The sequence below is a fragment of the Drosophila persimilis genome, unplaced genomic scaffold (genome assembly GCF_003286085.1).
Source record: "Drosophila persimilis strain 14011-0111.01,24,50 unplaced genomic scaffold, DperRS2 tig00000002-arrow-pilon, whole genome shotgun sequence".
Taxonomy (NCBI): domain Eukaryota; kingdom Metazoa; phylum Arthropoda; class Insecta; order Diptera; family Drosophilidae; genus Drosophila; species Drosophila persimilis.
The window spans coordinates 1190618-1215540 of record NW_020825289.1 but is presented as its reverse complement, the minus strand read 5'-3'; the positions used below and the strand labels follow the sequence as shown (position 1 = coordinate 1215540).

Below are 24923 nucleotides of genomic sequence, written 5' to 3'. Positions count from 1 at the left end.
GCTGCTTGCACCGCAGTTGCCAGAAGATTCCGACTATGGGTACGCCTACGGCTACGGCTATCACGGGCCCAGTGACAAGGCCCGTCTGAACTTCAGCGATGCGTTCCAAATTTTCCTCGCTGAGTTTGTGGAGGTATGGCACGCTCAGCAGAGTTTGGTGCCGGGTGGCGTTGATTCTCGTGGCCGCTGCTACACCTGGGAGGCGTTTCGGTACGCCATTGAAGTTGGTGTCCGTAGAACCATTGATGTAGGCGACTTGATCAAAAGTCACCAGGTTTGTTAAAAAATATTTAATTCTTTTAAGCCTTTAAGCTATTTTTATTTATTTTTCTATATTTTCTTCCTTAGATTTGTGCTGGAATGGTTATTATATTGTATAATATGTATATGTATAAATTTCCTTTTCTAACTAGCTAGAATGTTCTATGATAGTAAATGTTCAATTTAGAATATGAGCTGTACATATGAAAATTATCTAACAGATAAATTATTTCAATTAATTAATCTACAGTAAAGATTTAAAAATAAGTTAAAATGTTTTTAACACAACAACAAAATTGGAGAATATGTTCTTCAATTAACTAAACAGAGGTTACCAGCATTGACTGTGGTTGCGGTGCCCGGGGACGAATCATCATCGTGGCCTTTTTTAGTGTGTAATCCCAGCCTCTCCAACGAAACCAGACAATTCCCTGACGAGCAGTTAGATCTTGGGGATCATGAAGGTATAGTCCATTTAATCCACGGCCACAGGACTTCCACCACCAGCCCCCCTAAAAGATAAGAGCAGATAATTCGATTTTTTATTTATTATTACTCAAAATGAGTGTTGGGGTATATTAGATGTGTGGTGAAAGTGTAACATCCAGAAGGAATCGTTTCCGACCCCATAAAGTATATAACTTCCATCTCTATTTTCGCTTCTTTTTCTTAAACAAAATATAGATTTTGTAACGGAAAACTGTTTTGTACCTTTTAGTCTTAAAGAACAGAGACATTTAAAATTCTTTTAAGTGTATGCTCCAGCCAGTGAGAAGTAGTTTAAGTTCGTACCCCATAAGTTATTTACAAATAATAATAAAAATAAATCATAATTCAGGACGAATTCTGAGAAGGATTGCCCTCTTGGGCATGGGTTTAGAATCAAAATTAAAATAAAAAATAATAACATATAAGCACATATATTTCATATATGTAATCAAAAAATTGTCTGTAACCTCTCTGCAGATCGTTTATATCTCCACCTCCGTATGGATTTATGAGGCCAATAATATATTAGAGTTCACCTTTTTCATCATGAAATTAAACTTACCGATGAGTGTTATTTACCCAGATTTCAGTAAATCATTCAATTCGGTAATCATCCAGTATTAGGACATTTCACATCACTCTCGCTTGCAATCCGATCGGCTCTTTACACCCTCTGCGGTTAAATTAAATTACTTGGGTAAATTACCCTGGTTAATGATCCTATCTTAAAATATGACTTTTCTGTTTGCGGCCCCCAGTACAAAGTACACCGTTTTAGTACAGAAAAACTTTTTACTATTTTTTTTTCCCAGCCTTAGCTGGGAAGCGGATGTGAGACTGCCATCTTACCCTAGTAGGTTGCTTTAAATAGACATTCCATCCTTATTTAGTCATAGAAAAATGCTTTGTGTGATTTTTATTAACAACTTGATCAAGGGTGACGTAGATAGCCCTAATTTTTTAAGATTTCATGATTCCTATTAGATCCACTAGAAACTATACTCCGGTGTCCCATCCGTTTTGTAGATCAAATTATTAGTTGCATAAACCGTTTAGGATCTTATGCTCGGATTATAATTCCCTCTACCATATTGTATCCACCACAAATTTCCTCCTTACTTCTTAAATTACTAATCATCATATGCCTTTATCGTAATTAGTAATTGTATTTTTATTTTGAATGCATGCTTAGTTCTTTAAGTTTTATTTTTCTTCTAAAATTAGTCTAACATCTATCTTCCTGAATGTTAGCGATCGGTGCGGTTAATGCGTCACGCGTCATTCGGCAGTGCCCCTCTATCGGCTGGGCGGGAGGAGGTCTGAGTTCCTTAGAGGAAAAAGATAATTGGGTTCGATGACCGAGCCGGCCACAGCCACAACCAGCTGGCCATATAAAGGGAAGAGAAGAGACTGCGGTCCCGAAAAAACCACAAGAACCGTTCGAATTCGCCGCTGGCGCAGAGAAACACAAGGCAGAGAAGAGTTCGCCGCTCCAGCTGTGGGTCCGACTCAGTGCATCAGCAGCATCGTCGGCGCCGGGATGCTGCGAAACTAAAGCGGAATATCGAACATCTTTTTTTGCCCCAAATTTTTTTTGGCGTAAATATCTCGCCCTCGGCCGACCTGTCTTAGTGAAAAAAAAGTAGAGAAAATAAAAACCCAGAACAAAATTATACCCATGAGCCAATAGGCAAAGTTTTAGTGAGTTACGAATACAAATACCTTGCTCCCCTTTCGGCAGTGCAGCGCCGTTAATTCAGTCTTGCTTTTCTTTTCCCTTAAACCGTAAGGGCTAGCCCTATGGGGAGCCCAAAGAAAAGAAAGGCATAAGGGAAAAGAAACACAAAATCAATGCACGAAAGCAAAGAAAAAAGCAGTCCGCCGAAAGCCTCTGCGCGCCTTGTGCTTTCTCTTCTTTTCTCTTTTTGTTGTTGTTGTTGTGCTCTTCCAATACAATTACATTTACAGCAATTACAGCAAGCGGATCGTCTTTGACAAAAGCTCTTTTGGAGATGGATGGCACGTAAGTGAAAGAATATTGCTTTACTCTAAATAAAATGCATACATGAGCGTGAGAGAAGGAGAGGTATAGGAAAGAAGGAAGGGGAGAGGTAAAACAGTTGGGCAGATCCACATGCCGGAAGAGATAGCAAGAACAGTAACCATGGGTTTTTTGTTGTTGTCATAAATGCTCTTTTAAATTTGTATGCCAGGTTAGCGGCTACCTCCTGTATACATATACTGTTTTTTTTTTATATTATATACTTATTTAATTCCTTTTTTTCTATTTATTTATAATTCTTCTATTTTAATTATTATTAGTATTTGCTTAATATTCAACCTGAAATATTCTCGAACTCTGTGTTCTCTAAATTAGTTTTTGAGTAAATTGGGAGATTAAATAGAGTAGGGAAATGCCCCTGTGTGAAGTAATAAATAAGTTTTAAAATGAAATCGATAATGAACTAAATTATTTTAGGGCGCCATGCCGAGCGGATTATGGAAATGAAGTGAGTCTGGGGGTTTTAGGGATCATCGGCCACTAATATGGCTTTGCGGCCTAGATGGTCAAGGTAGGGTGGGCAAAACGCTGCTCCACCTACAGCTACTCAGCAGTGCAACCCGTACTTCAGCATGTTGTTTTCTTTGCAGAGCAACCTCTATGTGTGCATAGCTTGTCACTCTTGGTATACCGTGGATACCGTGGAACTCTGGAAGTGTTTTCACCGCATCCGGAGCTTCTTCATAGACCACCGCTCTATCTAAAGTAATCGGCTCGAAGGCCTTGGCCTCGGGTGCCGTAATTATCGCTGCGTGCAGCTGGCTCTTTACCATCTGTAAACGCTGTTCAAATTCAGCCTTTTGTACTTCCAGTGCAGAACCGCCCGCCGCGGACACAATGGCTTGGAGTTGAGCAGCGTCCAGTTCCTGCTCGTTTCCCCGGGCCGTGTTCAAAATTTAGGCTAACATTGTCGAAAAGTTTTAATAAATCGCTATTGTTATGATGAATACACGGTTTTTTTTGTATTTTTTTCCGCTTTTTAATGTGCTATGTCTTTGTCGTAGGTTAGTTTTTCCCCTAGACTGCCGTCAAATTTGGTTTCCTTTATGAGAGATCTGAGATGTTGCCCGCCGACAACAATGTAATCATATGGCGAGTGTAAAAATAAAATTTCGAAAAAAATGACGCCTGAATGATTTTGGATGTAAACAGTTTTTATGAGCTAGCTCAGTTTCTTCGTTTTATTTTTTATACCCGATACGCAAAATGAGTATTGGGGTATATTAGATTTGTGGTTAAAGTGGATGTGTGTAACGTCCAGAAGGAATCGTTTCCGACCCCATAAAGTATATATATTCTTGATCAGCATCAATAGCCGAGTCGATTGAGCCCTGTCTGTCTGTCCGTCCATTCGTCTGTCCGTCCCTATCAGCGTCTAGTGCTATTTGGTGTTTATCTGGTTGTATCTTCTTAAATTGTAGTGGTTATCCAGCAGGCCGTCTCATATGTTTCTTCCTGTCTATCGTAGCCGCTGCTCAAAGCCGTCTGCTCAGGTGTAACAAATTTCTTGTGCTACTTTTTGAGCGGGCACTCCGCACTCATACATTTTAAGTTTTAAATATTCAGCTTTCTTTAACTTTTTTGTCGGGTGTTGTCTCCGCACTCCTTTGTTTCAGATTTTTCGTTCTCACTTCTTTTTTCTTTAATTTCTTTAACTCAATACCTTTTCGATTTTATAGCGGGCGTTGTCTCCGCACTATAGTTGTATCACGAGGGCGGTTCACTCTCGTTGGGCGCCAGTAATAATAAGTGTTCGGGCCAGCCGCTGAAGAATAACCGTAACTTTAACATTATTATTGTATGAGCATAGAGAGCCGCCTACATATGTTGTAAAACGTTGACTTTCTGCAGAGCTGCTGCGCTCTCCCGCTAAAGGGGCTCTCTGCCGCCGCCACTTCGGCAACTACTTTGATCTACTGCCGCCACTTCGGCAGTCAATTTGATCTAACGCCGTCGTCTATAGTTTTTAGTTCTATGCTAACCTCTCTGCGCATTGGTTGCATATCGATCTCGCATAAAGTTTATCTGGCAATAGCAAGCAATCGGCTTCCGCTAAGCCACCAAGATTAAATACGAATTATAAAGTTTAGCCCAAAATCTCTTTTCATTTTTGAAACACATAGGTGCCAAAAAAGCTTGGCATCTCAAACATTGGTGACCCCCCGACGTGATATAAAACCATTGCTTAATCGCGTTCCGTTAAAACACTTATTAATTATACAATATTGTGTTGTTTAACTACCAACAAATACATTTGTGTGCACATTGAAAAACAGTTTAAAGTGCAAATTCAGTGAGAGTGCGGCTGGAATATTTATAGAGAAATTCCGGTACTTTAAGCGTCGAATCTCTCATTCTCTGCGCAGCTGCAGCCGCGGTTCTTGACTTTTCGTGTCTTGCATTCTCGCTCTCGCGTCTATACATCGTCGCTTAAGCGGTATTTCATTTTCCGTTGTTGTGTCGATTGCACAACGGTTAACATGGACAACGATCCAAATACAGGCGCGGGCGGAAATATTGTGGTGGCTGATTCCAGACTGAGTCTGTATAAGCGTAAAAGTCAGTCATTATATGATCGATTGCACAGGCTTGGCGAATCCTTCGCGGGGAATAAAATCGATAAGCTGACCGCCGCGGAAGTCGAGGTGCGCCTTGATATGTTGGCAGAAATTCGAGAGGAATTTAATAAGGCCCATAATGAGTTGGAGGCTCTCGATCAAAACGAGATTGGGAGTGAGCTGCGCGAAATCTTCGATACTCTTTGCATATCGTTGAAAGCTGAGTTGCTGGCTGCTGTTGAAGTAAGCCAATCACACGCCGCTGCCCATTCTACGACTCTGGCAAGCCATTCCGGACATAGTACCATCATCATGGCTCACAAGCAGCGACTTCCTGAGCTGAAGGTGCCTAAGTTTTCTGGTGGATACGTCGAGTTCTCGGATTTTATGGCAATGTTCAAATCGGTGATTGAAGCGGATGCGGATCTCAGTGACATCGAGAAATTCCAGCACCTTCGCTCTTGCCTCGCTGATGCGGCTTTGGATTCGGTTCGATCGTTGGAGCTCTCCAGTGCCAATTATCGTGCGGCTCTGGATATACTTAATAAACGCTTTAATAACAAAAGACTTGTTTTCCAGGCACACATCAAGAAGATTCTTGGGCTAAAGAGGGTAGACTCGCCTTCTGCTAAAAGGCTTCGGGAGTTTTCGGATGCAGTCAATTTACACATGCGAGCGTTGCAGACATTGGGAACTGCTGAGGAGATTTCAGGATTCATGGTTATCAACATGCTGCTGCAGAAGTTGGATTCGAAGACGCAAACCAAATGGGAGGAGCACACATCGTCGGATGCTATACCTACCGCAGAGGAATTCTTCGAATTCTTGCAGCAACGCTGCCAGAAAATGGAGCGATTGGAATATGCTACAGCGACACACGCTAGTAGCGATCAGGTGGGAAAAAACCATTCCTATACGCAGGTTAAGAAAAAGTTTGTAGCTTCCAACTCTTCCACCGACCCGTCTGTATGCGTCTTTTGCCACTCAGCGGGCCATGGAATATACTCGTGCAAGATATTCGGAAATCTCTCACCGTTGCTGCGCCACAAAGGAGTGAAGAAGCTTTCCCTATGCTTCAATTGCCTAAAACCGGGGCACCGGACCCGCGCATGCAATAGTGGAAAATGTCGAGTATGCGGCGGTAGGCATCATAGTTTGTTGCACTTCGATAGTATACAGCCCACAACACAAAGCTATTATATTATTCCTCCCGATCTGGCCACTCTTTCCGTTGCTCAAAATTCTGCTAGCAGCTCGTCTCTACCTTCGTCTACCTCTCTTGCTGCCCAAGGTCTTCACTCTGATGTCGTGCTTCTGGCTACAGCCGTGGTTCTCGTGAAGAATCGGTCTGGCGTTTTAGTTCCTTGTCGTGCCATCTTAGATTCAGGATCGCAGCTGCATCTCGTCACATCCAGGTTCGCCCAGCAGCTTCAGCTTAGGAGAACTCAATCGTCTGCACTTGTGTCTGGGCTGGGCGATACCAGCGTTTCTACTGAGGGATCCACCATAAGCATTTGTATGCATTCTCGCACCTCTGCTTACACAACTACGCTTACTGCTCTCATCGCCCCCACGATTACCGATTCTCAACCAAGTATGAAAGTAAATGTATCCGATTGGCGTATTCCATCTAACATTCAGCTCGCTGATCCTGCATTTTTCAATCCTCAACGGGTTGATCTTCTCATTGGTGCGAGCGTTTTTTATGATCTCCTCTGCGTAGGGCAAATCAAACTCACCGATGGACTGCCTCTTCTGCAGAAGACCCGGCTTGGGTGGATCGTATCTGGCGGTGGACAGAAGGTATCAAGCTCGGCGCTTTTGGCCACGCACAATTGTCCAGATTCGATAGCTGAGATGGAAGCAAGGTTGGATAAAACTCTTCGTATGTTTTGGGAAGTCGAGAATTGTGTGGAGGTTGGGTTGAATACCAAAGAAGAAGACGATTGTGAAGCACATTTCGTAAGCCACCTTTCACGGTTGCCATCCGGGGAGTATGCAGTTCGTCTGCCGCTAAATAACAATACTGATTGTTTAGGAGAATCTTACGCTCAGGCTTATCGACGGTTCATCAGTCTGGAGCGAAAAGTGGAGCGTAATCCTACACTCAAGGAGCGGTATTCCGCCTTTATGAGCGAGTACATTGATTTGCATCATATGCACCAAGTCAACCCTGATTCCCGTAGCCTCTGCAAATATTTCTCGCCTCATCACTGTGTCCTAAACGAGGACAGTACGACGACAAAACTCCGTGTCGTTTTCGATGGATCCGCAGCTACATCAACTGGATATTCTCTAAATGATGTGATGATGACAGGCCCTGTTATTCAGCCTGCATTGTTTAACATATTGATTCGCTTTCGAACATATCCAGTTGCTCTCACTGGGGACATTTGTAAAATGTACCGCTGCGTACGAGTGTCTCCACCCGACAATTTGTATCAATGCATCCTATGGCGAGATTCCATCGAGTCCGAGGTTCAAGTCTACACATTAGACACCGTCACATACGGGACGAGGGCTGCATCATTTTTAGCGGTCCGCGCAATGCACCAGCTGGCCATCGACGAGGGTGAATCCTACCCTCTTGGCTCAGCTGCTCTGCGGCAGGAGTTTTACGTGGATGACCTTATTTCGGGCGGTAATTCGGTCGCACAGGTCATGGACAAGATGCACCAAACATCAGGTTTACTGTCCCGTGGTAACTTTAGACTTAGGAAATGGTGCTCCAGTCACCAGGAAGTACTTGAGGGAACCCCTGAAGATGACATAGAGAAGTTCTTAAAGTTTAATGATGGAAGCGACATGGCCAAAACTCTCGGCTTAGCGTGGGACCCTGCTTCGGATCAGCTGCTTTTTGCCTTATCCGCACTGGACACAACCTCAAAGCCATCAAAGCGGTCGGTTTTATCTACGATTGCGCGGTTCTACGACCCTCTTGGATTGATAAATCCAGTCATTGTCAGGTGCAAAATCTTCCTTCAGCAGCTTTGGAGAGAAAATTTGGATTGGGATGAAAGCCTACCCTCAGCGTTGCATTCAACTTGGATGGACTTGAGAAATAGTTTGGCAAACATTTCTCGGATCTCATTTCCTCGCTTGGTTCTTCGTTCTAGTGTGGCTACAGAAGTTCACGGATTCTGTGATGCCAGCTTAGAAGCATATGGCGCTTGCGTGTATGTCGTGTCCAGGGAAGCCCAGTCTTCGAGCCACGTTTTGTGCTCAAAGTCGCGAGTGGCGCCGCTAAAGACTATATCGATTCCTAAGCTGGAATTAAGTGGAGCCCATTTGCTTGCGAAAATCATGCAGAATGTAAAGGACATGGGAATCTTTACAGGTCGGTTCTATTCCTGGTCGGATTCGTCAACAGCATTATCTTGGATTAGGGACGAGCCAGCTAAATTTCAAGTTTTCGTGGCAAATCGAGTGGCATCAATTCAGGAGTTGACGGCAGCCATGGAATGGCGCTATGTTCCCACATCTTTAAATCCTGCTGATATTCTCTCGAGAGGCTCGCTTCCCAACCATCTTATCCAGTCAGAGCTATGGTTTCACGGCCCATCCTTTTTGCTAGGCTCCAAGGATAAGTGGCCTGTATCTCCATCTAACAACATAGCAACTTTGGAGCTTCGCAAGAGAGGATTGCTAATCACGTCTCCACATGCCGATCTCACGTCCGGATGCAAATTTGCGAATTCATTCTTTCGCATGCAGCGCACATTCGCCTACATGCATAAATTTATACATCGTCTTAGGCATCCAGGACTCACCGTTTCTGATATTCGGCAAGGAACGCATCTTCTAATTCGACACATTCAGCTGGCAAATTTGTGGATGGACATAAAGGAGATTCGGCGCAATGGTCAAGTCATGAAATCCAGTTCTATTAGTTCGCTCAACCCGTTCATCGATCATTCTGGACTACTTAGAGTTGGAGGTCGTCTTGGCAACTCATCGCTAGGATTTGACGCTCAGCGCCCGCTCATTCTGCCAAGGGGACATTCCATTACCTTTGCGCTGATAAGATATTATCATGAAAGAAACCTCCATGCCGGACCTCGCGCCTCGCTATCCAAAATTCGGCTGGAATATTGGCCCATTGGAGGTGTTAAGGCAGTGTCAAGGGTCGTCAGCAGATGTGTGAGATGCTTCAGGACTAGGCCGCGCATGGTCGAACACATCATGGGAGACCTACCTAAAGAACGTTTGGAAGGATCTCGAGTTTTTGAAGTCACTGGAGTAGATTACTGTGGACCTTTTTTCTACCGATCAGAAATCCGCACAAGGCCTCCGATCAAGTGCTACATTAGCGTATTCATCTGCTTCACTTCTAAGGCTATACACATGGAGCTCGTAAAGGATTTGACCACTGCATCGTTTCTAGGCGCACTAAAGCGTTTTACTTCCACTCGAGGAAGGCCAAGTCAAATTTGGTCGGACAATGCGACAAACTTCGTTGGGGCCAAGAACGAGCTTCTGGAGCTAAAGAAGCTTTGTCTGAGCGAACCGCATATGAAGGAGGTCCACGAATCCTGCTTGGCTGACTCGATCGACTGGCGTTTCATCCCACCTCGCTCTCCGCATTTTGGCGGGTTGTGGGAAGCGGCCGTGAAGACCGCAAAATATCACCTGTACCGCTCAGTTGGACCATCTGTGCTTAGCTTCGACGAGCTGCGCACTCTGATCTGTCAGATCACTGCAATTGTTAACTCTCGCCCTTTGCTCTCGCTTTCAGAAAATCCTGATGATTTAGACGTTTTGACTCCTGCTCATCTGCTTTTAGGCGGCCCCCATGAGAAAATCCTCGAGCCTGACCTAACGAAGCTGAACTACAATCGTCTGGATGGCTGGCAGCGGGTCACCCAACTACAACAAATATTTTGGAGCCGTTGGCGCGAAGAGTATCTCACTCTTTTGCAAGAGCGCGCGAAGTGGCGTACCCCCGCGCAAAACATCTGCAAGAACGACCTCGTTCTGGTGAAGGACGAAAATCTTCCTCCAATGCGTTGGCCACTGGCTAGAGTGGTCGATGTCGTTTTGGGCAAGGACGGAGTGTGTCGCGTCGCTGACCTGAAGACATCCTCAGGAAACATCAGGAGGGCCGTCACTCGGCTATGTTTGCTGCCCCTTAAGGAATCTGTTGAGAGACTAGCTCCCAACGGGGGGAGTATGTTCGGGCCAGCCGCTGAAGAATAACCGTAACTTTAACATTATTATTGTATGAGCATAGAGAGCCGCCTACATATGTTGTAAAACGTTGACTTTCTGCAGAGCTGCTGCGCTCTCCCGCTAAAGGGGCTCTCTGCCGCCGCCACTTCGGCAACTACTTTGATCTACTGCCGCCACTTCGGCAGTCAATTTGATCTAACGCCGTCGTCTATAGTTTTTAGTTCTATGCTAACCCCTCTGCGCATTGGTTGCATATCGATCTCGCATAAAGTTTATCTGGCAATAGCAAGCAATCGGCTTCCGCTAAGCCACCAAGATTAAATACGAATTATAAAGTTTAGCCCAAAATCTCTTTTCATTTTTGAAACACATAGGTGCCAAAAAAGCTTGGCATCTCAAACAATAACTTTTCAGGTTATTTAGAATGGACATTTCGCCGTTTCAGCTTGCTAAATTAATAACTTTTGAACTAAATATATCTTCATGAAACAAACTGCATTCTAAAGAAAAATATTCTTAAGTAAACTATGCTACTTTTTGTTTTTGTAGATCGATAAAGGTTTTTTAATGGTTATTTTTACTAAAAAATATTATTTATTATTTAATTTTCAACCTAACGTAATTAAAAAAAAATTTTGTTTATTTTGAAAGTTGGTTGAATTTTTGTATACACGCCGTTTTGTATACACGACGAGCGACGCCCACTCTAGCCCCACTCTAGCCCCGATCCACCCCCTCTACGATAGGCCACGCCCGACGCCACCCTTAAAGTTCCATCTACTTCTACAAATTCTTGTGTGCAGGGACCCAAGGGAACGTCAGCAAGGGTTTGTGGAATAAAACCCCACGGCCACTAGAGAAGAACACAAGAGAACAACCCGAAAAAAACCCAGACCTCGCACAATACCAACGGCAAGAGTTGCGCAACGAGCAGACGAAAGCGCGACACAGAGACAGAGAAACGCGAGCAGTGCCGTCACCCCTGAGAAGAAATTCGAAGCGTCAGCCGCGAAGCTCGACAGCCATACATTGCCCTAGTGAAGGAAAAGCGCAAGCCCAGCGAAACAGCCACCTCGAGTAACAATCGGAGCGATGGAATCCCATACAGAGGAACAGCCCAGTGGGTATTACCCTGGAGAATTTGTCGCCAACCCAGGGGTGAGTACTGGCTGGATACACAAACGCCGCCGAAAGGAGCTGGACTCCTTCGCGGAGTAATTCGGATTCAGCCGCGAGGGTAACGTGGAAGATCTTTCTTTCGCCGAACTAGTCGCCGGGCCCCTCGAACACGATGCCTGGCTCAGGTTGGCAGAGTTCGAGCGGCAGTACGCCAGATCGCCAGGACGAGCCAGATCGCCCCAGCCCGACACCTCAGCACTAACGGAGAAGCGGAAGATGGATCCCAAACTCAGCCTACAAGTTCCGGGAGTCATGGAGGGCAAAGTCAGCACCTCACCAACATCGATAACCGTCGAAGATCTACCGAGGCCCCCGCCCCCGGAGCCAAGGCCCTCGCCCATGAGACGGATCTTGCCGACAGCAGGAGGAAATGGCCTCACAGACGGTCATTACTACAGTCACGCCGCACAGATGGCGGAACGGATCCGAAAGTGGGGAATCCAGTTCGACGGGCAGGACGACCCAATGTCGTTCGTCGAACTAATGGAAGAGCGTGCCCTCTCGTACGTGGTAGATATGAACTACCTGCCGCGAGCCATGGCGGAGCTCCTCACCGACCGAGCCAACCGTTGGTTCCGCACCAGCCGACTCCAGAGCGCCTCATGGGCCGATTTCCGCCAGGAATTCCTAGCCTTTTTCCTGCCTCCCCGGTACTTCGAGCAATTGGAAGACCAGATCAGGGACCGCAAACAAGCGGTGGGCGAACCGTTCAAGGATTTCATCATCGAGCTGCGGTTACTCATGCACCACGCCAGGTACGACGACGCCAAGGAGCTTAGCCGAATCTATGACAACACCCTCCCGGCGTACCAGCTGTACGTACGAAGGCACGAACTGAGAAGTCTGACGCAATTAACAATGTTGGCCACAGAGTTCGCGAGTGTCGAGGAACGAAACGTACCGGCAACCCTCATCCCCCCTCGACAACCGCCCAGGTACACGCGGCCAACGGCGCAACATGTGCAAAAAACCCGCTGCAAGTAGACGACGGCCGGATAACGGCGAGAGTGACCATCGGAGGACGGCGCACGGAAACCACGGTCGGGGCGTCGCGAAGCTTCATCAACGCCGATCTCGCCCGCAAACTCGACCCGACGGCTCAGCTCGCGAGATAACTCAGATCTTGCTAGCGCGCGTCAAACTAGACGAGCAAGAGCAACATGGTAGAGCAAGCCATCATAGGAATGGATTTCCTGTGCGCCATTGAAACCACAATACAATGTGACACCACGCGCCTCCATCTCCAAGGCTCCCAACGCCCCATCCCAAACACGCCGATGGTCACCGCCAGCCAAGTACACGCCGGACCCACGAGCTCGAGACCTCCGCCGCCAACGAATTCTCCGCCACTCCGAGTAACCCAAAACTAAGCAAAGCAACGAAGAAAGCGAGCCGGTCTCCCGAAGGCACCGACGCGGTTCCACCAACGAAGGGAAAGGACACCGCCATCGACGCGAAAACGACCCCTACGACAACGACCGACCCGCTACTCCCGCGTCCTCCCAGGCAGGAACCGGGAAAGGCGATCACTACCAGACGAGGCACCCATCGGAACCCCGATGCACTTTGAGCCGACGCACCATCGATCGTCCCCGACATCATGGAACGCCTCCCGGGCAACACCTCGTACGACGCCGGCATGCGGCACAGCACCACGCCTGGAGCTATGTCGGTGATTATCGGCAGCTAAAGGAGCGTTCTATCCCGGACGCGTACCCGCTACCCAGGATCAGCTACATACTAGAGCGACTCCGAAATGCCCACTTCATCACGACCCTAGACCTGAACGAGGGGGAACGTTGTGAGTTTCTGCGGACATCGCAACTCTACAGTTATACCCGATACTAAGTCAGTATGGCTCTCCTCCGTCAGACGCCGCTAATATTAAACGACACGACGAAGAGTGCGTGCGAGAGAGACAGAAAATCAGTCTGCGCGTGACGTCGGGCGCTGCGTAGCCACTGCAAATTGATTTCTTGCTTTTGGCTACAAAAATGATCCGATCTGATCCAGATTCAGCAACCGGATAGATATGGTCATTCTCTATGATTCTGCGTTTTTAGTTTTCTCGAATCTGCAATATTGTGGATGCAACAGATTTTCGTTCTTTGTGGTGGCGGAAGGGGGTGGAGCGAAATTTTGAGATATACGATTTATAGTGAGATCTAACAGAAGTGCGGATACCAAATTTGGTTACGGTTATTTGGTTTATTAAGGCTAGAAATAGTCTCTGAGATTTATGAATATCCCCAGATTTTCATCATTTGCGGGGGCGGAAGGGGGTGTGGCGAAATTTTGAAACAAGCTCGTCTCGGTCCAATATATTAGGAGTGTGGATACCAAATTTGGTTGCTCTAGCTTTTATAGTCTCTGAGATCTAGGCGCTAATGTTTTACTCTAAGCAAAGCCGCCTATGCTACCTGTGTGTTAGAGAGAGACAGGGCGAGAAAAAATGAAATTGTTTTCTTGATGCTGGCTATAATAATAATACGTTCCAATTCAGATTCAGCAGTCTAAAAGATATTGCACTTCGATAGTATACAGCCCACAACACAAGGCTGCCCAGCTATTACTCCTCCCGATCTGGCCGTTCAACCGGACACTCTTTCCGTTGCTCAAAATTCTGCTAGCAGCTCGTCTCTACCTTCGTCTACCTCTCTTGCTGCCCAAGGTCTTCACTCTGATGTCGTGCTTCTGGCTACAGTCGTGGTTCTCGTGAAGAATCGGTCTGGCGTTTTAGTTCCTTGTCGTGCCATCTTAGATTCAGGATCGCAGCTGCATCTCGTCACATCCAGGTTCGCCCAGCAGCTTCAGCTTAGGAGAACTCAATCGTCTGCACTTGTGTCTGGGCTGGGCGATACCAGCGTTTCTACTGAGGGATCCACCATAAGCATTTGTATGCATTCTCGCACCTCTGCTTACACAACTACGCTTACTGCTCTCATCGCCCCCACGATTACCGATTCTCAACCAAGTATGAAAGTAAATGTATCCGATTGGCGTATTCCATCTAACATTCAGCTCGCTGATCCTGCATTTTTCAATCCTCAACGGGTTGATCTTCTCATTGGTGCGAGCGTTTTTTATGATCTCCTCTGCGTAGGGCAAATCAAACTCACCGATGGACTGCCTCTTCTGCAGAAGACCCGGCTTGGGTGGATCGTATCTGGCGGTGGACAGAAGGTATCAATCTCGGCGCTTTTGGCCACGCACAATTGTCCAGATTCGATAGCTGAGATGGAAGCAAGGTTGGATAAAACTCTTCGTATGTTTTGGGAAGTCGAGAATTGTGTGGAGGTTGGGTTGAATACCAAAGAAGAAGACGATTGTGAAGCACATTTCGTAAGCCACCTTTCACGGTTGCCATCCGGGGAGTATGCAGTTCGTCTGCCGCTAAATAACAATACTGATTCTTTAGGAGAATCTTACGCTCAGGCTTATCGACGGTTCATCAGTCTGGAGCGAAAAGTGGAGCGTAATCCTACACTCAAGGAGCGGTATTCCGCCTTTATGAGCGAGTACATTGATTTGCATCATATGCACCAAGTCAACCCTGATTCCCGTAGCCTCTGCAAATATTTCTTGCCTCATCACTGTGTCCTAAAGGAGGACAGTACGTCGATGGATCCGCAGCTACATCAACTGGATATTCTCTAAATGATGTGATGATGACAGGCCCTGTTATTCAGCCTGCATTGTTTAACATATTGATTCGCTTTCGAACATATCCAGTTGCTCTCACTGGGGACATTTGTAAAATGTACCGCTGCGTACGAGTGTCTCCACCCGACAATTTGTATCAGTGCATCCTATGGCGAGATTCCATCGAGTCCGAGGTTCAAGTCTACACATTAGACACCGTCACATACGGGACGAGGGCTGCATCATTTTTAGCGGTCCGCGCAATGCACCAGCTGGCCATCGACGAGGGTGAATCCTACCCTCTTGGCTCAGCTGCTCTGCGGCAGGAGTTTTACGTGGATGACCTTATTTCGGGCGGTAATTCGGTCGCACAGGTCATGGACAAGATGCACCAAACATCAGCTTTACTGTCCCGTGGTAACTTTAGACTTATGAAATGGTGCTCCAGTCACCAGAAAGTACTTGAGGGAACCCCTGAAGATGACATAGAGAAGTTCTTAAAGTTTAATGATGGAAGCGACATAGCCAAAACTCTCGGCTTAGCGTGGGACCCTGCTTCGGATCAGCTGCTTTTTGCCTTATCCGCACTGGACACAACCTCAAAGCCATCAAAGCGGTCGGTTTTATCTACGATTGCGCGGTTCTACGACCCTCTTGGATTGATAAATCCAGTCATTGTCAGGTGCAAAATCTTCCTTCAGCAGCTTTGGAGAGAAAATTTGGATTGGGATGAAAGCCTACCCTCAGCGTTGCATTCAACTTGGATGGACTTGAGAAATAGTTTGGCAAACATTTCTCGGATCTCATTTCCTCGCTTGGTTCTTCGTTCTAGTGTGGCTACAGAAGTTCACGGATTCTGTGATGCCAGCTTAGAAGCATATGGCGCTTGCGTGTATGTCGTGTCCAGGGAAGCCCAGTCTTCGAGCCACGTTTTGTGCTCAAAGTCGCGAGTGGCGCCGCTAAACACGAGCCAGCTAAATTTCAAGTTTTCGTGGCAAATCGAGTGGCATCAATTCAGGAGTTGACGGCAGCCATGGAATGGCGCTATGTTCCCACATCTTTAAATCCTGCTGATATTCTCTCGAGAGGCTCGCTTCCCAACCATCTTATCCAGTCAGAGCTATGGTTTCACGGCCCATCCTTTTTGCTAGGCTCCAAGGATAAGTGGCCTGTATCTCCATCTAACAACATAGCAACTTTGGAGCTTCGCAAGAGAGGATTGCTAATCACGTCTCCACATGCCGATCTCACGTCCGGATGCAAATTTGCGAATTCATTCTTTCGCATGCAGCGCACATTCGCCTACCTGCATAAATTTATACATCGTCTTAGGCATCCAGGACACACCGTTTCTGATATTCGGCAAGGAACGCATCTTCTAATTCGACACATTCAGCTGGCAAATTTGTGGATGGACATAAAGGAGATTCGGCGCAATGGTCAAGTCATGAAATCCAGTTCTATTAGTTCGCTCAATCCGTTCATCGATCATTCTGGACTACTTAGAGTTGGAGGTCGTCTTGGCAACTCATCGCTAGGATTTGACGCTCAGCGCCCGCTCATTCTGCCAAGGGGACATTCCATTACCTTTGCGCTGATAAGATATTATCATGAAAGAAACCTCCATGCCGGACCTCGCGCCTCGCTATCCAAAATTCGGCTGGAATATTGGCCCATTGGAGGTGTTAAGGCAGTGTCAAGGGTCGTCAGCAGATGTGTGATATGCTTCAGGACTAGGCCGCGCATGGTCGAACACATCATGGGAGACCTACCTAAGGAACGTTTGGAAGGATCTCGAGTTTTTGAAGTCACTGGAGTAGATTACTGTGGACCTTTTTTCTACCGATCAGAAATCCGCACAAGGCCTCCGATCAAGTGCTACATTAGCGTATTCATCTGCTTCACTTCTAAGGCTATACACATGGAGCTCGTAAAGGATTTGACCACTGCATCGTTTCTAGGCGCACTAAAGCGTTTTACTTCCACTCGAGGAAGGCCAAGTCAAATTTGGTCGGACAATGCGACAAACTTCGTTGGGGCCAAGAACGAGCTTCTGGAGCTAAAGAAGCTTTGTCTGAGCGAACCGCATATGAAGGAGGTCCACGAATCCTGCTTGGCTGACTCGATCGACTGGCGTTTCATCCCACCTCGCTCTCCGAATTTTAGCGGGTTGTGGGAAGCGGCCGTGAAGACCGCAAAATATCACCTGTACCGCTCAGTTGGACCATCTGTGCTTATCTTGGACGAGCTGCGCACTCTGATCTGTCAGATCACTGCAATTGTTAACTCTCGCCCTTTGCTCTCGCTTTCAGAAAATCCTGATGATTTAGACGTTTTGACTCCTGCTCATCTGCTTTTAGGCGGCCCCCATGAGCAAATCCTCGAGCCTGACCTAACGAAGCTGAACTACAATCGTCTGGATGGCTGGCAGCGGGTCACCCAACTACAACAAATATTTTGGAGCCGTTGGCGCGAAGAGTATCTCACTCTTTTGCAAGAGCGCGCGAAGTGGCGTACCCCCGCGCAAAACATCTGCAAGAACGACCTCGTTCTGGTGAAGGACGAAAATCTTCCTCCAATGCGTTGGCCACTGGCTAGAGTGGTCGATGTCGTTTTGGGCAAGGACGGAGTGTGTCGCGTCGCTGACCTGAAGACATCCTCAGGAAACATCAGGAGGGCCGTCACTCGGCTATGTTTGCTGCCCCTTAAGGAATCTGTTGAGAGACTAGCTCCCAACGGGGGGAGTATGTTCGGGCCAGCCGCTGAAGAATAACCGTAACTTTAACATTATTATTGTATGAGCATAGAGAGCCGCCTACATATGTTGTAAAACGTTGACTTTCTGCAGAGCTGCTGCGCTCTCCCGCTAAAGGGGCTCTCTGCCGCCGCCACTTCGGCAACTACTTTGATCTGCTGCCGCCACTTCGGCAGTCAATTTGATCTAACGCCGTCGTCTATAGTTTTTAGTTCTATGCTAACCCCTCTGCGCATTGGTTGCATATCGATCTCGCATAAAGTTTATCTGGCAATCTAGCAAGCAATCGGCTTCCGCTAAGCCACCAAGATTAAATACGAATTATAAAGTTTAACCCAAAATCTCTTTTCATTTTTGAAACACATAGGTGCCAAAAAAGCTTGGCATCTCAAACAATAATAAATAATACCTACGATATGAGTTATTATAAGCCGCAAGGCTAACACAAAGTATATTGTGGCCACTCGGCGGATCAATAATAAACTAAACTTAAGGTACCCGGGCCCGTCGCAGTTACGCAGAAACGCTGACATTGCGCCTCGTGCCTGGTGTTCGATGCAGGCTGGCATCCGGCGGTCTCGGCGGGCGCGCTCCCACGGTCAGCGAATCTGCCTACTCAGCGATCTTGCAGAAATCGCTCCGCCCAGTAGCCTATTTGGTTAACACTTGTTAACTTATATGTAGGTGTATTTTCTTTATTATAAGTTATGCTAGGGCTTAGTACTAGATAAGACAATATAGTCTTAACTATGGTCTACCACCACAATCGGGGCTGACGCTGGGTTAGTGCTGTTGATCAGGATCAATTTGACCTCAGCGTATACTTTGGGGCGCCACTCTTATACGCACACCAAGTCTCTCCTATCGCTTTTGCTTTCCGCATGTGGATGTGGATCAACACTCAATTAGGACTCACTCTGGAGGGCATGCGACGCCTCTGATTCTCTGTTCTCCGTTTATACACTTCCCTTCACTTGGTGTAACGGTACCACGTCAATCCTCACCGATAGGCGGATAGACCGATTTTGCACGCACGGCGACTCACACGCGAAAGATCCCGCGCAGCCGACGCCACCCTCCTTTTAAAGCCGCGCCTTAACGGGACCTCCTCTAGACGTCGGTAACTTTCCATAGGCTGGTCTCGCGGTTTACAGGACCTTCGTTACGGCACCGCGCCAGTGTCGTGATCCTATGACCTTATTTGGTCATGCGCTGGGCCACTGCCGGCCCGATTCCACCATATCGTCAGTCTCATTCGACATTCGCAGCTAGGGCAGCGACTCTACATATATACCCGATACTTAGTCAGTATAGCTCTCCTACGCCAGAAGGCGCACACTTCACGACGCACAGTGGGACATTTCGCCATTTCAGCTTGCTAAATTAATAACTTTTGAACTAAATATATCTTCATGAAACAAACTGCATTCTAAAGAAAAATATTCTTAAGTAAACTATGCTACTTTTTGTTTTTGTAGATCGATAAAGGTTTTTTAATGGTTATTTTTACTAAAAAATATTATTTCTTATTTAATTTTCAACCTAACGTAATTAAAAAAAAATTTTGTTTATTTTGAAAGTTGGTTGAATTTTTGTATACACGCCGTTTTGTATACACGACGAGCGACGCCCACTCTAGCCCCACTCTAGCCCCGATCCACCCCCTCTACGATAGGCCACGCCCGACGCCACCCTTAAAGTTCCATCTACTTCTACAAATTCTTGTGTGCAGGGACCCAAGGGAACGTCAGCAAGGGTTTGTGGAATAAAACTCCGCGGCCACTAGAGAAGAACACAAGAGAACAACCCGAAAAAAACCCAGACCTCGCACAATACCAACGGCAAGAGTTGCGCAACGAGCAGACGAAAGCGCGACACAGAGACAGAGAAACGCGAGCAGTGCCGTCACCCCTGAGAAGAAATTCGAAGCGTCAGCCGCGAAGCTCGACAGCCATACATTGCCCTAGTGAAGGAAAAGCGCAAGCCCAGCGAAACAGCCACCTCGAGTAACAATCGGAGCGATGGAATCCCATACAGAGGAACAGCCCAGTGGGTATTACCCTGGAGAATTTGTCGCCAACCCAGGGGTGAGTACTGGCTGGATACACAAACGCCGCCGAAAGGAGCTGGACTCCTTCGCGGAGTAATTCGGATTCAGCCGCGAGGGTAACGTGGAAGATCTTTCTTTCGCCGAACTAGTCGCCGGGCCCCTCGAACACGATGCCTGGCTCAGGTTGGCAGAGTTCGAGCGGCAGTACGCCAGATCGCCAGGACGAGCCAGATCGCCCCAGCCCGACACCTCAGCACTAACGGAGAAGCGGAAGATGGATCCCAAACTCAGCCTACAAGTTCCGGGAGTCATGGAGGGCAAAGTCAGCACCTCACCAACATCGATAACCGTCGAAGATCTACCGAGGCCCCCGCCCCCGGAGCCAAGGCCCTCGCCCATGAGACGGATCTTGCCGACAGCAGGAGGAAATGGCCTCACAGACGGTCATTACTACAGTCACGCCGCACAGATGGCGGAACGGATCCGAAAGTGGGGAATCCAGTTCGACGGGCAGGACGACCCAATGTCGTTCGTCGAACTAATGGAAGAGCGTGCCCTCTCGTACGTGGTAGATATGAACTACCTGCCGCGAGCCATGGCGGAGCTCCTCACCGACCGAGCCAACCGTTGGTTCCGCACCAGCCGACTCCAGAGCGCCTCATGGGCCGATTTCCGCCAGGAATTCCTAGCCTTTTTCCTGCCTCCCCGGTACTTCGAGCAATTGGAAGACCAGATCAGGGACCGCAAACAAGCGGTGGGCGAACCGTTCAAGGATTTCATCATCGAGCTGCGGTTACTCATGCACCACGCCAGGTACGACGACGCCAAGGAGCTTAGCCGAATCTATGACAACACCCTCCCGGCGTACCAGCTGTACGTACGAAGGCACGAACTGAGAAGTCTGACGCAATTAACAATGTTGGCCACAGAGTTCGCGAGTGTCGAGGAACGAAACGTACCGGCAACCCTCATCCCCCCTCGACAACCGCCCAGGTACACGCGGCCAACGGCGCAACATGTGCAAAAAACCCGCTGCAAGTAGACGACGGCCGGATAACGGCGAGAGTGACCATCGGAGGACGGCGCACGGAAACCACGGTCGGGGCGTCGCGAAGCTTCATCAACGCCGATCTCGCCCGCAAACTCGACCCGACGGCTCAGCTCGCGAGATAACTCAGATCTTGCTAGCGCGCGTCAAACTAGACGAGCAAGAGCAACATGGTAGAGCAAGCCATCATAGGAATGGATTTCCTGTGCGCCATTGAAACCACAATACAATGTGACACCACGCGCCTCCATCTCCAAGGCTCCCAACGCCCCATCCCAAACACGCCGATGGTCACCGCCAGCCAAGTACACGCCGGACCCACGAGCTCGAGACCTCCGCCGCCAACGAATTCCCCGCCACGACACGACATAAGAGCACAAGGAACAAGGAACACAGAACCCACGGCCACGACGTGGCACACTAGCCCCAGGCCCACTCCGAGTAACCCAAAACTAAGCAAAGCAACGAAGAAAGCGAGCCGGTCTCCCGAAGGCACCGACGCGGTTCCACCAACGAAGGGAAAGGACACCGCCATCGACGCGAAAACGACCCCTACGACAACGACCGACCCGCTACTCCCGCGTCCTCCCAGGCAGGAACCGGGAAAGGCGATCACTACCAGACGAGACACCCATCGGAACCCCGATGCACTTTGAGCCGACGCACCATCGATCGTCCCCGACATCATGGAACGCCTCCCGGGCAACACCTCGTACGACGCCGGCATGCGGCACAGCACCACGCCTGGAGCTATGTCGGTAATTATCGGCAGCTAAAGGAGCGTTCTATCCCGGACGCGTACCCGCTACCCAGGATCAGCTACATACTAGAGCGACTCCGAAATGCCCACTTCATCACGACCCTAGACCTGAACGAGGGGGAACGTTGTGAGTTTCTGCGGACATCGCAACTCTACAGTTATACCCGATACTAAGTCAGTATGGCTCTCCTCCGTCAGACGCCGCTAATATTAAACGACACGACGAAGCGTGCGTGCGAGAGAGACAGAAAATCAGTCTGCGCGTGACGTCGGGCGCTGCGTAGCCACTGCAAATTGATTTCTTGCTTTTGGCTACAAAAATGATCCGATCTGATCCAGATTCAGCAACCGGATAGATATGGTCATTCTCTATGATTCTGGGTTTTTAGTTTTCTCGAATCTGCAATATTGTGGATGCAACAGATTTTCGTCCTTTGTGGGGGCGGAAGGGGGTGGAGCGAAATTTTGAGATATACGTTTTATAGTGAGATCTAACAGAAGTGCGGATACCAAATTTGGTTACGGTTATTTGGTTTATTAAGGCTAGAAATAGTCTCTGAGATTTATGAATATCCCCAGATTTTCATCATTTGCGGGGGCGGAAGGGGGTGTGGCGAAATTTTGAAACAAGCTCGTCTCGGTCCGATATATTAGGAGTGTGGATACCAAATTTGGTTGCTCTAGCTTTTATAGTCTCTGAGATCTAGGCGCTAATGTTTTACTCTAAGCAAAGCCGCCTATGCTACCTGTGTGTTAGAGAGAGACAGGGCGAGAAAAAATGAAATTGTTTTCTTGATGCTGGCTATAATAATAATACGATCCAATTCAGATTCAGGAGTCTAAAAGACATGGTCATTCTCTACGATTCTGCGTTTTTGGTTTTCTCGTATCTTTAAAATTGTGGATGCAACAGATTTTCGTCCTTTGTGGGGGCGGAAGTGGGCGGGGCGAAGTTTTGAAATATTTTTGTAGCAGTGACGTATCACAGAAGTCTGGATCCAAAACATCGTTGCTCTAGCTCTTATAGTCTTTGAGCATTAGGCGCTGAAGGGGACGGAAAGACGGACAGACGGACGGATGGGCAGACGGACAGACGGACATGGCTCGGCTATCGATGCTGATCAAGAATATATATACTTTATGGGGTCGGAAACGATTCCTTCTGGACGTTACACACATCCACTTTTACCACAAATCTAATATACCCCGATACTCAAAATGAGTATTGGCAGATACCAATGGCCCGCGACAGCCGGAAAGCCACGGCATTCACGATACCCGGCAGAGGATTATACCAATGGAAAGTAATGCCTTTCCGTTGAAATTCCGCGGGAGCCAGGTTTCAACGGACTCTCGACGCCGTTATCGGCGCGGATATGGAACCGCTCGCGTTCGCATATCTCGACGACATCGTCATCGTCAGGAAAAGCTACACGGAGCACCTGAACGACGTGAAAGAAGTTTTCACACGACTACGCAAGGCAAACCTACGGATCAACACGGACAAGTGTGCCTTCTTCCAACGCCGGATAAAATACCAGGGCCACATGATCAGCGAAGAAGGTATCCACACTGACCCCGACAAAATCGCAGCCGTAAAGGATCTGAGGCCCCCGACAAAATCGCAGCCGTAACGGATTTGAGGCCGCCGACCAACCTGAAGGAGCTACGACAATGCGTAGGCATGGCCGGGTGGTACCGCAGATTTGAACCAAACTTTGCCACCGTAGTCCAACCAATGTCACTGCTGCTGAAGAAAGGGAAAGCATGGACATGGGGCCAAGAACAACAAGACGCCTTCGACGAGCTGAAAACACTGCTCACCACCGCACCGGTACTCGCCTGCCCAGACTTGAACGTCAAATTTTCTCTGCAGACGGATGCAAGCAACCTTGCAGTTGGCGCGGTCCTCACCCAAGAGATCGAAGGGAAAGAGCGGGTCATCGCATATGTCAGTCGACGCCTCAACAAGGTAGAAGAAAACTACTCGGCCTCGCCTCGCCGTCATCTGGGCGATCCGAAAACTGCGATGTTATCTAGAAGGCTACCGAATCGACGTCATAACCGATCATCTCGCACTAAAATGGCTGAATACCCTCGAGAGCCCTTACGGTAGAGTAGCAATATGGGCGCTCGAACTACAGCAATACCAATACGACGTGCACTATCGGGCCGGAAACCAGAACGTAGTCGCGGACGCACTGTCAAGACAACCACTGGAAACACTTTCCCGCATCGAGGAGGAAGGCGACACAGCATGCAGCTAGTTTAAACAAAGGATCCAACAAGTCCAAGACCAACCCCAGAAGTACCCGGACTACACGCACGAAAATGGGCAGCTATACCGCTATCTAGGACACGGAGCCGACTACGACGACCACATACCGTGGAAACTATGCGTGCCCAAAAACGGCCGGACGAGAGTACTCCGCGAATGCCATGACGAACCGACAGCTGGATACCTTGGCGTCCGGAAAACCATCCTGAGGACAACGCAACGATATTACTGGCCAGGACTACACCGAGACGTGCGACGATACGTGCAGGGCTGCGTAAGCTGTCAGAAGTTCAAAGCCACGCAGCGAAAGGCCGTGGGCAGGATGCTCACACGTAAAGCCGAAGAACCCTTCGCCACCCTGTGAGACGGCTTCGTCGGATCATTACCACGGTCCAAGCACGGGAACACCATCTTACTGGTATTCTTCGACACTTTCTCCAAGTGGGTCGAACTGGTACCCCTCAAGAAAGCGACAACAGCGAACCTCGAACGAGCCTTCAGAGAACGAATACTGAGCAGCTTCGGCGTGCCGAAACTATTCGTCTGCGACAACGGAACCTAGTTCACCAGCCGATCGTTCAGAACATTCCTGCGAACCGCAGGAATGGAGCTGCAAAACACAGCCCCGTATTGCCCCCAAGAAAACCCGACGGAGTGAGCCAATCGGACTGT

The 24923-nt window shown here is 48.1% G+C and overlaps 1 protein-coding gene across 2 annotated transcripts in view; it reads right to left on the bottom strand.

The window, feature by feature from the left end:
- Positions 1-325: 325 nt before the first annotated feature.
- LOC6603316 (techylectin-5B) overlaps positions 326-24923 on the bottom strand; it is a 126062-nt gene continuing 101464 nt past the window's right edge. The window contains exon 7 of one of the 2 annotated variants that reach the window (XM_026985625.1): positions 326-773. In XM_026985625.1, the coding sequence (XP_026841426.1) occupies positions 582-773 (192 nt within the window). In that variant the 3' untranslated portion in view covers positions 326-581. The remainder of the gene's footprint in view (positions 774-24923) is intronic. The other variant, XM_026985626.1, reaches the window with a different exon arrangement.